At 55.2% G+C, this 14,596-nt stretch overlaps 1 protein-coding gene across 2 annotated transcripts in view; it reads right to left on the reverse strand.

The window, feature by feature from the left end:
• Positions 1–1,880: 1,880 nt before the first annotated feature.
• Positions 1,881–14,596, reverse strand: part of PCDH1 (protocadherin 1) — a 53,957-nt gene continuing 41,241 nt past the window's right edge. The window contains exons 5-6 of one of the 2 annotated variants that reach the window (XM_034066571.1): positions 6,918–6,960; positions 4,632–4,765 (exon numbers count right to left, since the gene is read on the reverse strand). In XM_034066571.1, the coding sequence (XP_033922462.1) occupies positions 6,935–6,960 (26 nt within the window). In that variant the 3' untranslated portion in view covers positions 4,632–4,765; positions 6,918–6,934. Of the gene's footprint in view, positions 4,766–6,917; positions 6,961–14,596 lie in introns of both variants that reach the window. The other variant, XM_034066572.1, reaches the window with a different exon arrangement.

Consider the following 14,596-nt stretch of genomic DNA (forward strand, 5'->3'; position numbering starts at 1 on the left):
AATGGTAGCAAAGGAGTGTCTACAAAACCCCACTTAGGGAACAATGATCTATAACTTCACTTGGAAACTCTTCTTCCCCAGGAATATTTGCTGATGCCTTCCAAGCTGGAGATGAGTCTTGCCTTTGCCTGGTGCTAAGACCATGTCAAGCCCAGTGCCTGCAGCTCAGCAAAGAGAGGCACGATGCTGTGTGTGAGCCCAACACAGCCAAGACACATCACACCCATATATAACCCCAGTAATGAGGAAGCATCTCTACTCCAAGCTAAGCAACTACCTTGTGCAGTTATTGATCTTGCCTAGCGCAGTGCTGTGCAAAGGCAAGCAGGAAAACACAAGAGCCAGGGCTGAGCAAGCTCCCTGCAGCTGCAGTAGGAAGCAGCCACAACCATGCCCTCGTTTGAAGTGGCCCAGCTGTTTCTAAAGGGTCTGAACTACCTTAAAAACATCAACCAGGCTTGGGGAAGGAGATGGTGAAATGGTGGGAAATGGCACCAGATCTCCAAGGAGCACTGATGGAGGTGGGAATGTGGAGCTTGGTGGGACTTGCCCTTGTTCCCACCTGAGCTGGTGACAGGGACAGGTGTAGGAAGTCTTGTTTTCCCTGAAATCTTCTGGGTTTAAATAAAGGAGACTGGTCTGTGGCAAACTGCTCTGTGGGCTTGTCCTGCTTGTACCTGGACAGAAACATCCTTAATCCGGAGAACAGGAGCAAGGACACAAGAGCAGACACACCAAGGCTCCTTGTACCTGAAGGAGGGCAGCAAGTGCAGGTAACCTACAGTCACCTCCATTCACTGCCTCCATGGGCTTTCTTCCCTGAGTATGCCCCAAGCCACTTCGAAGAATGAGAGACATGGTAAGAATCCATCAGGCACAAGCAGTCAGGTTTTCAACACTTTTATTGTAAAGCTTTAGGAAGGGCTAATTACAATGGAGTTGGTCATCTGACAGCTCAGCAAACAAACAGAACAGGAGAGAACGGAAAGGGGATCACGACGGTGTCATGCTCACTGCTCTGAACAGAAAGAGTTACAAGGGAATCAATTGTGCTCACAGCGCCCGGGGAAAACCAAGCCCAAGGCCCAAAGCCTTCCCCGCACAGGGAAATGCATCACACATTGAGAGCAATACAACCTTAGCAAGAGGCATTGCCTTAGACATAGGTCACCATCTGAAAAATAGTTGGGTACTTTACTCTGCCATAGGATTTCTCCTTTAGAAAAGCTACACCTGCATGTACATAAAACTGTACAAAAAACAAGGCATCACAAGCAAGGAAATGAAATCTCGTATAAATAGAACCAACACTGAAGAGCTACAAAGGGGTCGCTTAGATCCTTCCCACGCAGCCCGCCTGCTCCCTGGCTTCCACCTTTGGTTTTACCCCTGGCTTGTCCTAGTGCAGTGTGAGATGCAGTGAACCCCCCTGCAGAGGCGTCAACCCCCTTCCTCTTCCCTGTGCTTGTCTAGACTGGAGCCCGTGGGGAGCATCATCCCCCCACGTGCACAGAGGCTTTATCCTTCTGGCTTATAATTGTGCAAATGAGCTTCTTTCCCACAGCACCTCTTCTGTGCCCTCCCCCAGTGACACTGACAAATTCACCCTGGGACAAACCCCTAACACCCCTCTCCCAGCACCTCCATCATCCCAGGGACCCACCCCTGCTGCCCCCACGGAGCCTCCCAACCCCATGGCACCCCAATGAGGACCCACTCCCTGTGCCACCTCTGTTCCTCCCCACCCTCACCCCCTCCATGCTCTCCGTAGACACCCATCCCCTCTCCACCCCTCAGATACCCACCACCCCGCTGATACCCATGCCCTTTCCTCACTGTGCTCCCCTCCAAAGACCAAACCCCACCATCCCACTGTGCATCCCACCCTCCCCATGGCACAAACCCCCTGCTCCTCAGGGACCCCTCTCTGCATTCACCCTCCCTTGCACTGAGGACATCGCCAGGCGCTCCAGGAGACAAGACAGCAACTCCAGCCATGGGGCTTCGAGCTTCAGAGTCCCTCTGTGACCCCGAGCAGAAGGCAGGGAGCCCACCCGCAGACGAGGGGCTGGGGTAAAAGCTGGTCTTGCTCTCTCAGGGGGTCCCCAAGAGGGGCACTGGACACTGCTGCTGCCTGAGCCGAGGGGAGGCGTGAGCAGTCGAGTTGGCAGTGGAGTCAAAGATCCTGGCCAGCGAGGCCAAATTGCACATTCTGCCCAGTTTGGCCCTGAAACTACAGAGCTACAATAAAAACAAGTTCAGGAGCGTGACCTGCTCAGGCAGCCGGACCAGGGGAACACGGACCCTGCCGTCCGGCCGCCATGGGCAAGGGCAGAGCAGGGATGCCCGGCCGGACATCACCGGAGCATCGTGCCTGCCAAGGGAGCAGCAGCAGCAGGAGGCCGGGAGGAGGGTCCTGCCCCCTCCGGTGACACCCGGAGGTGCCAGGGCTGCGGGCGATGCGGTGCTGCCCGGGGATGGCAAGGAGCAGGGCTGGGGCACAGGGTGTGAGCAGGCGCCTTCTGCCACCCTTCTCTTGGCACCCACTGCATCCCCTCAGGCCAACTGGAGCCACACTGGGGAGCTGCCCCCATCTTGCCACCGCTGCCCAAGCAGAGGGAGAGGAGCTGCTCAGAGACAGGGGTGCTGGAAGGGAGGAGGCTGGGAAGAGGGGTCCCCGGTGCGCTGCACCCCAACAGGCACTACAGCTATGGCAGGGCAGTCTCTGACCCACAGCAGCCGGGTGCCAGCTCCCTGCGGTGTCCCCGTGCCAGTCGAGCCCAGCAGAACCCCACTGTGCTGGGCTGCGTGAACCGGAGATGAGCCACGGGGGCAACCGTCCTGCAGTTACCGCTGGCCTCGCTCCCTAAGGAAGATGCCAGAGATGAAGACGATCAATGTGAATACGGGAAGAACAACGGTGCAGCACAGCCCCTCCCCGCATCCTGGCAGGGGAGGACCAGGAAGGGCTATCCAGGAATGAGGTGTGAGGCCCCTGGACCCCTCCTGCCCATGGAGCCCCCAAAACAGGAAGCCCTGGCTCCGAGGGAGCAGAGAGGCTCAGGAAAGAGCCCAGGCATCCCCCTCTGTGGAGTCCCTTGAGGGGCAAGGGGGTCCTCTCCATTGCCCCGGTTGGGTGCCCTGCAAGGGAGCCGAGGATGCCGGGGCAGTGGGAACCTGCCGGGGACACCGGTGGACCTTTGACAATGGAAGAGAAAGCTGGACCCCGTGAGAGTGGCCCTGTGGCCTAAGGGCAGCAGGAGTCCAGTGGGCAGGGGCTCGGCAGCCCCCGGTGTGACCCTGAGACAAAGCTCCTCCTCACAAAGGCAATGGTGGCTTACAGGCGGATGGGATGGAGGTCAAAGGCATGGCACAGCCGGCCCCACAGGCATCCCCTGCCCCGGAGGAGGCACAAGGCGATGGGCTGAGACACCAGAGCCAATGACGACCTCCCTGCCAGCAGAGTGGGACTGAGGGCTTCTCCGGACCCAGCCGGTCCCTTCACTGGGGGCTTCCCCATCCCTCCTCCACCCGCCACCACCAGGGAACCCCCCCAAAGCAGACCCCACCTATGGCACCGGGCAGTCCCTATGGACCCTGCAGCTTGTGGGCACAGTGACAACGTTCAGGAAGAGGTCCAGGCTGAGAAGTCCCTGCAGTCCGGCTAGGACGCTGCCCTCTCCTCCAGCTCCCCAGCTGCTGTCTCAGGGACTGGTCACATCTCTATTTACAATATAGAACATGAGTGTGGGCCGGACGCTGCGCTCCCACGGGCTTCTCCACACAGCAAACCATTCAAAGCTGGAACTTGCTCCCTGTTTGTTTCTGGTTTCTTTTTCTTTCTTTTTTTTTTCCTTTTTTTCTGTTTTTTTGTTTTGTTTTTGTTTAAATGTCTTTTGTTTCAAGGACAATAAAAAGTTTCAATCAGGCAGGACTTGAATGTCATTCCTAAGCTTCGTATTTACAGGAGTCTACAGCAAAGAGACAGGCAGCTCGCTCCCCATGCACGGGGACACCCCATATCCTATGCCCCAGGAACTCACCAGCTCTGCATGGACCTTTGGTACATAAGCCCTTCTCCCCAGCCATGCCCTCTGCACCAGGAGCCTGCCCAGCCCTCCCCAGCGATGCAGCAGTTCGGAGACATGCACCCACAAGTGCCTGGAAATGGGCTTTCGGATGCTTCCATCCTTCCCACCCACCCCTGGCCCCGGGAAAGGACAGGTTAAAAAGGTGCTCCTCTCATCCCTGCCTTGCCCTGCCCTGCTGTCCACAGAGCCCCCTGCCTGGAGAACCGGAGCGATAAAGCATTGAAGGTTAAAGTGTTCCTCGGGACACTGGCCTCAGAAGCGCGTCTGCTCCCTGCCCCTCGCCCAGCCTCACAGGTAGATCTCCCTCTTGGTGGTCTGGGAAGAGGGGGTGGTGGCTGGCTGGAAGTCCGAGGTCTGGGTGAGAGGAATTTCCTCCATGGGAGAGTCCTTGCAGGGCTCATGGCTACTATTGGAGAAGGCACTGTACGTGGGGAGCAGGCGGAGGTTGGCCATTTTGGTGCTGCGCTCTTCTGAGAGTCTGGGGCTGCCATTCCCGACTTGCTCTTGACTCCCTCTGTCTTGGTAAGGCACAAAAGTGGAGAGTTTGAGGGCGTTCTTGGGCCTGCGGCTGGGGGAGGACTGGCCGGGCATCCAGCAGGTATCGGAGTGGCCGAACTCTGTGCACTCCCGGGTACAGGTCCCAGTCATGGCTACATCGGGCAGAGGCCGGAGATCTGCAGAGAAGTGAGAGCATCGTTACACACACCTGGGTACCACCAGCTTGGAACGTGAGGATGCTACTGAATGTGTGTTACTGTAAGGGGGATGTGGATCTCCTTGAGCGAGGCCAGAGGAGGCCACAGAGATGCTCTGAGGGCTGGAGCAGCTCTGCTCTGGAGCCAGGCTGAGAGAGCTGGGCTGGGGCAGCCTGGACAAGAGAAGGCTCCTGAAGGGGAGACCTCAGAGCAGCTCCAGTGTCTAAAGGGGCTGCAGGAAACCCGGAGAGGGGCTTTGGACAAGGGCCTGTAGGGACAGGCCAAGGGGAATGGCTTTAACCTGCCAGAACAGGGGAGACTGAGATGAGCTCTTAGGCAGAAGCTCTTCCCTGTGAGGGTGCTGAGGTGCTGGCACAGGGTGCCCAGAGAAGCTGTGGCTGCTCCATCCCTGGCAGTGCTCAAGGCCAGGTTGGACACAGGGGCTTGGAGCAGCTGCTCCAGTGGAAGGTGTCCCTGCCTGTGGCAGGGGTTGGAGCTGGATGAGCTTTAAGGTCCCTTCAACCCAAACCAGGCTGGGATTCTATGATGGAGCACAGGGATGAACGCAGAACCTGGGAGAGGACCCCAAGGATCCTGGCAGCTGATGCCTCCAGTCCAAGCTCACAGCCACAGCTCCCTCTGGACAAGCACCCTCCCTGCAGCAGATGTGTGCAGAGAAATGGAGGCAGAGCACAGGGCAGAGCTCAGCCCCTTGGCAGATGTGCATCATACAGGAGGAACTCTACAGGCTGGCACCAGACTTGCCACCCCCCAAGCTGTGGGCACCACCAGGCTTCAGGAACCCCTTTGGTCCAGCATCTTTGGGCACCACTGACACAGAGACAGGGAACTGCCCTACACACAGGCAGGCTCCTCACTGCCCTGAGGGGCATACTTCCTGAGCACCATCCTTGGCCAGCCCTGCCCTGCTCTCCACCAGGCTCTCCATCAGGCTCTCCATCAGGCTCTCCATCAGGCATGCCAGGCCACCTGCAAACATCCCAGGCACCCCACAGCAGGAGCCCCAAGCCCAGCCAGAACTCCTCAGACATCATCTGGTCTCCCACAGAGCGAAGCACACATGGGCAAACCCACATCTACCCCCAGAGAGGCTGCACATACCTGACACTCATGAGTCCTGGCCCAGGAGTGCCCAAGCACCAAGCACCAGCCCCTGAGAGAGCCAGGTATCTATCTGAGGGCATCAATAGCTTTCTGCTCCTGGAACAGCTGAGAAACTGACCACTGAGGTCTGGTGTCCTCACAGACCAGCCACCGTCTGCCCCAGACACTGCAAGACCTTGAGTCTTGGCCATGCATCCTTTACACAGGGAGTACCTGTAACAAGTCTTCAGAGGCTGAAACGCAGTGTTCCCATGCAGAGGTGAGTGTCCCTCCAAGAGCCATTCCAGACACAAGCCATTCCTTGCCACCTACCCCAAACTGAGACACAACACAGGCCCCTGCCACTGCCTGGGACACATCACATCCCATAAGCACCTACTGGCAGATCAAGGCTGGTGCTGATGACAGGGTGAGCTGCTCACGAGCCTGAGCCTGCTCTGACTTGCAAACATCCCTTCTGGTTCACAGAAGTCCTCTTCATGTCCACCCAGGAGCTCACTCCTGACAAACAGCCCCACTGGCATTCCTCACTCCTGGGAAGAAGCAAACCGGAGCCATTCACAGCATGCTGGGGGCTCTGCCCTCATCAGCACATCTCTCCTGCACCCGTCTGGGGCTCATGGACACAGATGTCCCCCAGTCACCCTGGCACAGCTTTCACACACAGGCAACCCTGGGGTGAGAGGAAGGTCTCTGAAGGAGAAGGCTAAACACAGTGCCAGGAACAGTTGTCAAGGGTCGTGAGGACTAAAGAGATGGGCATGGGAGAAGGGGCAACATTAGCAACAAACCAGTGCATGAGTATATCTTGCGCTAATACAGCCTCCAGTGGCTGTATTCCCTGGTCTGAGCTCCTTAGGGGGCTGAGGCACCCCAGTTTGTGCCCCTGGTTCCTGTGGAGGCTCTGGCACCCACAGTCCTCCCAGTGCTGGGAACCACCTCCTGTGTCCCGTCCCCGGGCATACACATAAGCTGTGATATCCTGGCAGCAGCCATAAGGACATACCTCAGCGCAGACCCCCTTCACAGCCTGCTCCGCTCAGGGGACTCTAATGAGGAGCAGAAAAAGGACGAGAGGGTCACATCATTGCACAGCCCCAGCCTCCACACCCGCCCTCAGGATCCTCCTGCACCCTTCAGCCTCTGCCAGCCCTCCCTGTAGTCCTGCACTGATCCCACAGCATCCCTCTGGTACCCACTGAGTCCTTTGGCCCTGCTCCAGCATCCCTGAGGTTGCTTGGCCACCACTGCTGACCCTTCACTACCTTCTCCAGCCTTACACTATCCTCCCTGGAGCCCACTGGCCCTTGCAGGACTCACATGGGGACCTGAAGCAAAGCTTGAAGCCACCCGGCTTGTGGCACCTTAAGCAGAGGGGCTGTGCATCAAACAGCAACGTGCACACACACACACACAGATACAGCCCAGCTGGTGCCACCGACGCGCTCATGCAACACAAATGGGCACACTCAGATGAGCACATGTGCAAGGGACAGCAAAAGCAGCACAAGCATCACGGGACAAGATGCCCACACAGGGCAGTGTGAGAGCAGAGCTCGCCAGTGCATACTTTGGGGTCATTCTCAGCGCTGGCCACAGACCAACTGTCCTATTTCCTGTTAAAGTTGCCTCATTTCTTTCTCCTTGCTGCAGATAGAAAGCAAGAACAAACCCAGAGGTGAGACAGCTCAGTTTTCATCTCTGTGTGAATCAAAGCAGAGACCAGAGCTCACATCCTAGATGATCCACCAGGTCTTCCTCTCAGGACACGAGGATGCCTTGGTGGCCACTGATGTGGTCAGTTTGGGGTCATGTTATGCTGTCTTTCACTTCTATTAAAGAGGTAATACTGTTGTCTCTGTCTCATCTGCTTTCCTACCAGACAAATGACATGGCTCATCATCATTTCCACTTCCAGACATGCCTCGGTGCTGCACGCTCCCAGGGTGGGGAGCAGATGAGTGCTGTCACTTCTTGCTCTGACAGAAGGTGCTTTGCTGAGTCCATGAAGGGTAATTGCAGGATGGAAATAAAAGCTACCTCTCCAGGGAACAAAGCTATGGTGATTTCCTTGTGCCAACAGCAGCTTAGAAAGCACAGGATCAAGCAGGAACGCTGTGTTCAGGGTCTTTTATTCTGGTTTTCCCATTGTCTGTTTCTGGCACTAATATCCTTTTCCAGTGCAGTCCCTTCGCTTGCAGTGAGATGCTGGCATCAGAGCTCTGCTGCTAAAGGAGCATATTATGTGCCATGAACACAACCAGCTCTGCTTCAAGAGCCCGGGAACAGGGCAGGGTGTCATTCCTGAATAGCTGTGATTTAGAGCAAGCAGCAAGCACGACCCTGTGGCCTAATTCTCAGCACATGCTGGTGGTGCTTCAGAGACTGGCTGTGCCCCTGCAGGCAAGCAGAAAACCTTCTTTGGAGGTGGGAATGTTGCCCACAAAGTGCTGATCCTGGGTGCCCTGCAGTGTGGTGAGGAGGCAGACCTTAAACCTCCCTTGGGGTCCAGGTGCCCACTTCACCTTACAAAGTGTACTTGGGATTCTGGATCCTTCCTCCACCCCAGGAATGCAGTTCTGTGACTCTGAACCCCAGGTGATGAAGAGGATGGCCATGCCCTACCTCCAGCATCCCATTCCTCCACAGCATCCTGGCCATGCAAAGTAAAAGCTATGTCTGCCCTCTCCTTCAGAGAGCTGGCCCATCCTGATATTGCCATTTCCACACCAGAAGGCTCTGCTTCACAGCTGGGAGAGCTGTGTGGTTGATCGGGCATTCCCGGTCTTCTAGCTCCCCACTTCCTACAGCTTTGCATTCCTATGGTAGCCTCATTAGCCTTCCCCGGGCTGCTCTGCCTCAGCACATTGCATAGGAATGAATCTGGAGCAGTAAAAGCTGCATCCTTTTGAGTTTTCCAGATGAAAGGGGGGCACAGTTTGGGGCTCACACCATGGGGCATTCAAAGATGCACCCGTGCCCCCGTTCTGGCTGGAAGAGGGGATGCTCTCTCAAGCTGTGGCTCTGTTCTGGATGCTGGTGTCTGCTCTCATCTCCAGACATCCAGGGCACCTCTGCAGTCTGTGAAGGAGACAGTGCCAGGTTGTCTCCTCTGGGAAGAGGCACAAATTGGTGCCACTGCTAATTATTTCTCTCTACATCCCCACGCAGGGCAGGGACACATCCTGTTGCAGCCACTTTTAAGGGCTCCTCTAATAGTAGCAGCTCTTAGTGGGAGATTTCAACAGTGCACTGTCAGACAGGAGACAAAAGCAGGCAGCCTCATTCAGCAGGCACTTCCATCTCCTGCAGTGGATGTGCCGAGGTTCACTCACCCACTGCAAGCCAGGTAGCTTCAAACAGAGGCTGAGAGCCAACCTCAACTGCTTATGTTGCAACCATCTGCAGCATCCACAGCCTGGATTGGTCCTACCTGTCTTCCCTCTGTGTCAGACACCAGCACTGCATGTGTGGTGTGCAGGGATGATGCGGCACAGGAGGCCACATCTTGCACGTGAGGGGATGTGGTGGAGCTGCTCTGGGAGGGAAGACAGTGGGACTGTAGAGATGTGAGACAGCAGAGCACAGCAGAGGGTGCAGAAAGTCCAGAAGGGAGGAAGAGGGAAGCAGAGCATGCTAGGAGCGACCAGAGAGGTTCAGTGGTACAGAGAAATGGGGAATGTGACAGTGTAGGAGGCTAAGCAGGGTGCTTTCCTGAAGCATTAGATCAGAAAGAGTCATCTTCCCTACCTGGTGGCATGGAGAACACTGGCCACTGATTCCAACCCTGCCCAGAGCCCAAAAGCAGTGTAGCCCTGGCCAGGGGGTAAAGAGCTGGAGCATACCCCAGGCTGCAAACTGAGAGCTGGGGTGCAAGGTACTTCCTTTAACATGGCTGTCTTTCAGTCAGGGAAGGATGCAATATCCAGTACAGGCAGCTTTATCACCTCCATTGCCCTGGTGTGGACACCTGGAAACAGCCCCACACCGAGCCCTCCAGGCTCTGCAGACCACTCCTGGGACATCTCCTACATGGTGAACTCCCATGACATCCCATCCCAGCAGCACTGCCCTCCCTGCCTGCCCCTACTGCATCTATGCAATGGGAACAGCCTCTGAGATGCCGCTCTTTCCAATGGTTATTCCCACCATACAGCTCCTGAGCATAGGCACCATTCCCATGCTCCACCATCACTTACTGGTGCCATTCTCACCATCACTCCCCCAGGTACCACTGCCTACAGCGCTGTTCCCCACAGGCACCATTCCCCTACCGTGGTACTGCTGACAGGTACCATTCTCCCATGCAACTGTTCTCTATAGGTACCACTCCCCTACAGCGCAACTACCAACAGGTAGCATTCCCCTGCAGCGCTGTTCCCTACACACACTGTCCCCCATGGCGCAGTTACCGAAGGTGCCACTCTCCCATGGCGCTGCTCTCTACAGGTGCCAATCCCCGCAGCGCCATTCCCAGGATTACCATTCCCCCATGGCGCTGCTGCCTACAGGTACTGGTCCCCCATGGTGCCACGTCCTCCAGGTGCCATGTTCTGTGCTGCTGCTCCCTCCAGGTATTGCCTCCTCCCCGCTGCTGTCTTCCCTCCAGGCAATGCTGTTCTAATGGTGCCATTTCCTCCAGGTTCCATGTTTTACACTGCTGTTCCCTCCAGATACCACCCTCCTGCAGTGCTGCTTCCTCCAGGCACCAGAGCTTCATGGTCTGCTCCCTTTTCACTACACCCCAACAGTACAGCAATGTGGAGAGTGTGCTCCAACATCCCAGTTTCTTATCCCAGCATCCCCACTGCTATTCTATTCCATTCTATTCTAATACTAATCAATTCTAGTATAACCTATTCCATTCTATCCTATCCTAATTCTATTATATTCTATTCCATTCCATCCTACTCTACCCTATCATATTCTGTTTTATTCTGTTCTGTTCTTCATGTCTGCTTCCCAGCATTGCCTTGCATGATCCCACCCCTTGACTTACTCCTATCCATGTTGTTCCCTCCCAGCAGCAGCATGCCTGACCTAATAGCCTAAGGGAGAAGTATCCCCATGTTGGCAGCAAGAGATGCTCAACAGCCCATTGCCACCTGGCCAGCTCAGTGTGAGCTTCCCTTGGTTTACAGGAGCTTGGTGGCCCCTTCCCAACATGGTTTCCTCTTCAAGGCCTTTTGGGAGAGGGAAGCTGTGCTGTAGGTAGCTGTGGAGCTATGATCTCCTTTGAGAAGCCTGGACATAAGGTTTCCCCTTCAAGGCTCCCAAATGAGGTGGACACGGCCAGTGTGTTATCCCCAGCAGGGAATGCCCACCCTCCCTCCGGACACAGGGGACTGGAGCAGCAAGCTCTCCTGCAGCTCCTCAGTCTGTCTCCTTTCTGGCCCTTGATTCCCACATCCCATGTGGACGTGACCACAGCACTCTACCTCTGGAGCAGCACAAGCACAACACCAATTGCACTTTCCAGGCCTTGGGCAAGGCTGCTGGACTGCTGCCTGTTTCCACAGCAATGCTCCAGAGATCAATGAGTACAGCGATATCGGAAGCTGAAAGCACAAGCAGAGAGCTCCCTGCAGTCCACGTCAGCCCCTATTTTTCCTCGACTGAGCTAACACCATCCCTACAACACCCAGGCAGACGGTTTGCAGGACCATTCCTAACACTACAACACCCAGACAGACGGCTTTGGGGACCAATTCTAGCACTACAACACCCAGACAGATGGCTTTCCAAACTTAACACCATCCACTACAGCACACAGACAGATGGCTTCTGGTATCTGAAACCGACCCGACACTGCCCATAGAGGTGGTTACTGCAGTTCAATGCCACACCTACAGCTCTAGGGGCAATAACAAGCAACACCCGTTCTTACAATAAATACTGAGAAAGATCCTCAGACTGATGCCAGCACACAGATGGGTTTCTCCTAGGCACCAAAGTCAAGAGAGGAAGTGTGCACAGCCATCGCCTCAGACCCTACAGCACTGAGCATCTCTCCCCCCATGTTGAACAGTAGTATCCAAACACCAGTACCAATATCTTGCTCCTAAGTTAATGCCTGTCAGCCCCCAGATGCACACACAGATCAAGCCATGGCCCCTGGAGTACATTACAACAGCACACACTAACTGCAGCACCAGAGCAAACAACTTCCCAGATCCTGCCAAAGGGATCACAGCAGAACCAGCATGTAATGAATGTGGACAGATCACCCACCAGCCTCAGCATCACCAGCACAGGTAGCACTAAACCACTGTCAGCAGTGAAAGCCTGAGCCCTGGCTCCCAGAGGACATGTTCTTCCCTTATCTGCCATAGTTGGAGCTGGAGGGACCACCTATTGTTCCCGTTATCCCTGCAACTTGCAGGCAGCTGGGTAGGATGCATATCCCACAGCCACATCACCACAGGAATGGGAGGTGATCCTAGTACCCAAAAGGATGTTTCTGGACACTCACCATGTTCCTGCAGGGGCTAGGCAGGGCTCACAAGGCCAAGTGATAGACTATGGGACACCTAAAAGCCCCATCTGCCCCTCAGATGGGGGCTTTCATTGTAACCCATGTGATACCCAGTGAGACAAATTCAATCCCCTATAATAGACTTTGTGCTGTGTGGGGCCACTGACATGATCCCTGGCACAGTGGGGCTGCAACCTTTGCTGGGCTATAAAAGCAGAATTGTTACATTAAATGACTGAATAATTCTGTTAAGAACTACTTTAGTAGGATTAGAAGGTTCAAAGGTTAGGAAATGCCAAAATTAGGATTGTCCATGCAGTCTTAATTCACTTCATGAAGGTCTGCTTCGTGTTGCAGAACTGAATTGTGCTCCCCAGGGTCCTTCTGTGCCTCTGAGGCACAGAACAGAACCACCTGGGAGATATCCCAGGGTTTGGGGGAAGAAAAGGCTTTGCTCTACCCCCCAGGCTGCAGGAATTGGGGAAGGTACAATAAAAGGGTCAAAAGATCACAGAAAATTGCTTCTCTGAAGCACTGGGCTGGAGGATATGGGGATTGCTTTACTCTGGAGGAAAACCACAACCATTTCCTTCCCTACCTCCTTTGGAAATGGAATCTATGGGCAGATTTCACTGCCATGTTTCAAAATATTTGGTAAGTGGCACATGTCCATGGAGAAACTGTGTCCTTGCAGTTCAGGTTTGCCAGAACTTCAAGCAACCGAGAACCAAGTCAGGTAAAGAGCATCACTGGGCAATGCAACCTGCGAGAGGGGAGACTGAGATGAGCTCTTAGGCAGAAGCTGTTCCCTGTGAGGGTGCTGAGGCGCTGGCACAGGGTGCCCAGAGAAGCTGTGGCTGCCCCATCCCTGGCAGTGCTCAAGGCCAGGTTGGACACAGGGGCTTGGAGCAGCTGCTCCAGTGGAAGGTGTCCCTGCCTGTGGCAGGGGTTGGAACTGGATGAGCTTTAAGGTCCCTTCCAACCCAAACCAGTCTGGGATTCTGTGATTCTATGATCCTCTTCACCCACATTGTATAAAACACAGTAACAAGCCTAGCTCCGAAATGAAATCCTGGTTCCTATAATATCCAAACACTGTCCTCTGGCCAAGGAAGAACTTCGCAAGACACCGACAGACAACAGCGGTTCAACAAATAACCACCAGGCAGGTCAAGGAGTCAGGCAATAACCAAACTCTCTTCCCAGTCTCATTACCTGCTCCTGCAATATCCAGCCCAGGCGAGTAACAACTCCTGTAGTAGCTTCAGGAGTGCACAAAGGTCTTGACAAGAAGCAGTGGGCAGCAGAGCAGCCTCCCTTCTTCCCCCCCATCCCAAAGAGGAGGGGCAGGGGAGCACAAGGCTCCTCTGGCTTTTGAGTGCTCTCTGAAGGCTGATGGTTATGTAAATGGGCAGAGGAACACCAGCTGCCATCCCCTGGGGCTGTCAGCTCATGCATGCCTTGTATGCGCATTCCTGCTACCCAAATACCGACACAATTGCTCCTTCCACATTCCCACCTTGTCTCCCGAGCACAGGAATGCTCCCAGACCCTCCCAGTGGGGGTCCCAGACTGGGTCTATGAGGCTGACCTATCCCTTTGTCCAGTCAGGGGCTCCCTGAGGACACAGGGGCGCATGGCCCAGAGCCTCCTGGTGCTGCTGGATGATGGGATGGGGAAAACCACACGGGGCCAGGCCACCAGGGCCAGGAGCAGTGATCCCCATGCCAGTGAGAGCTCCAGCTACTCACCGACCCATAGCTGAGGTGCCCTTACCCAGCCCTCTAATGCAATGCACTCTCCATCCGGGGTCTGCTGTGTCTGGGTGAACAGCAGCAGCGTGGCCCTTGTGGCACCAGGTCCTTGTCCATATTATTATGGGATGTTGAAATAGAGTGGTACTCTTACCCCTCTCCCCCTCTCAGAGTATCACTGAGATATATAATGGCTTATAGAAGGGACGGGAGTCCTGTCCATGGCTCCTGCAGGATTGTGCCTTGTGCTCCTGCTGTTCCAGAGGCTGGGGACACTCTCCAGATGTTGGAGACACTCTACCCGCTTGCACTGAAAGCCTTGGGGCAGCAACCCAACCACCCCAAGATGCCAGGCATAGCACATGTTATAGCAGCAAATGTTCTTACAGGAGGAACCTGAGCAGCTGATCCTTGATCTCTACCTTGTGCCTGAGCCTATGTGAAGCAGGGGTCTCA

The sequence above is a fragment of the Melopsittacus undulatus genome, chromosome 10 (genome assembly GCF_012275295.1).
Source record: "Melopsittacus undulatus isolate bMelUnd1 chromosome 10, bMelUnd1.mat.Z, whole genome shotgun sequence".
Classification (NCBI taxonomy): domain Eukaryota; kingdom Metazoa; phylum Chordata; class Aves; order Psittaciformes; family Psittaculidae; genus Melopsittacus; species Melopsittacus undulatus.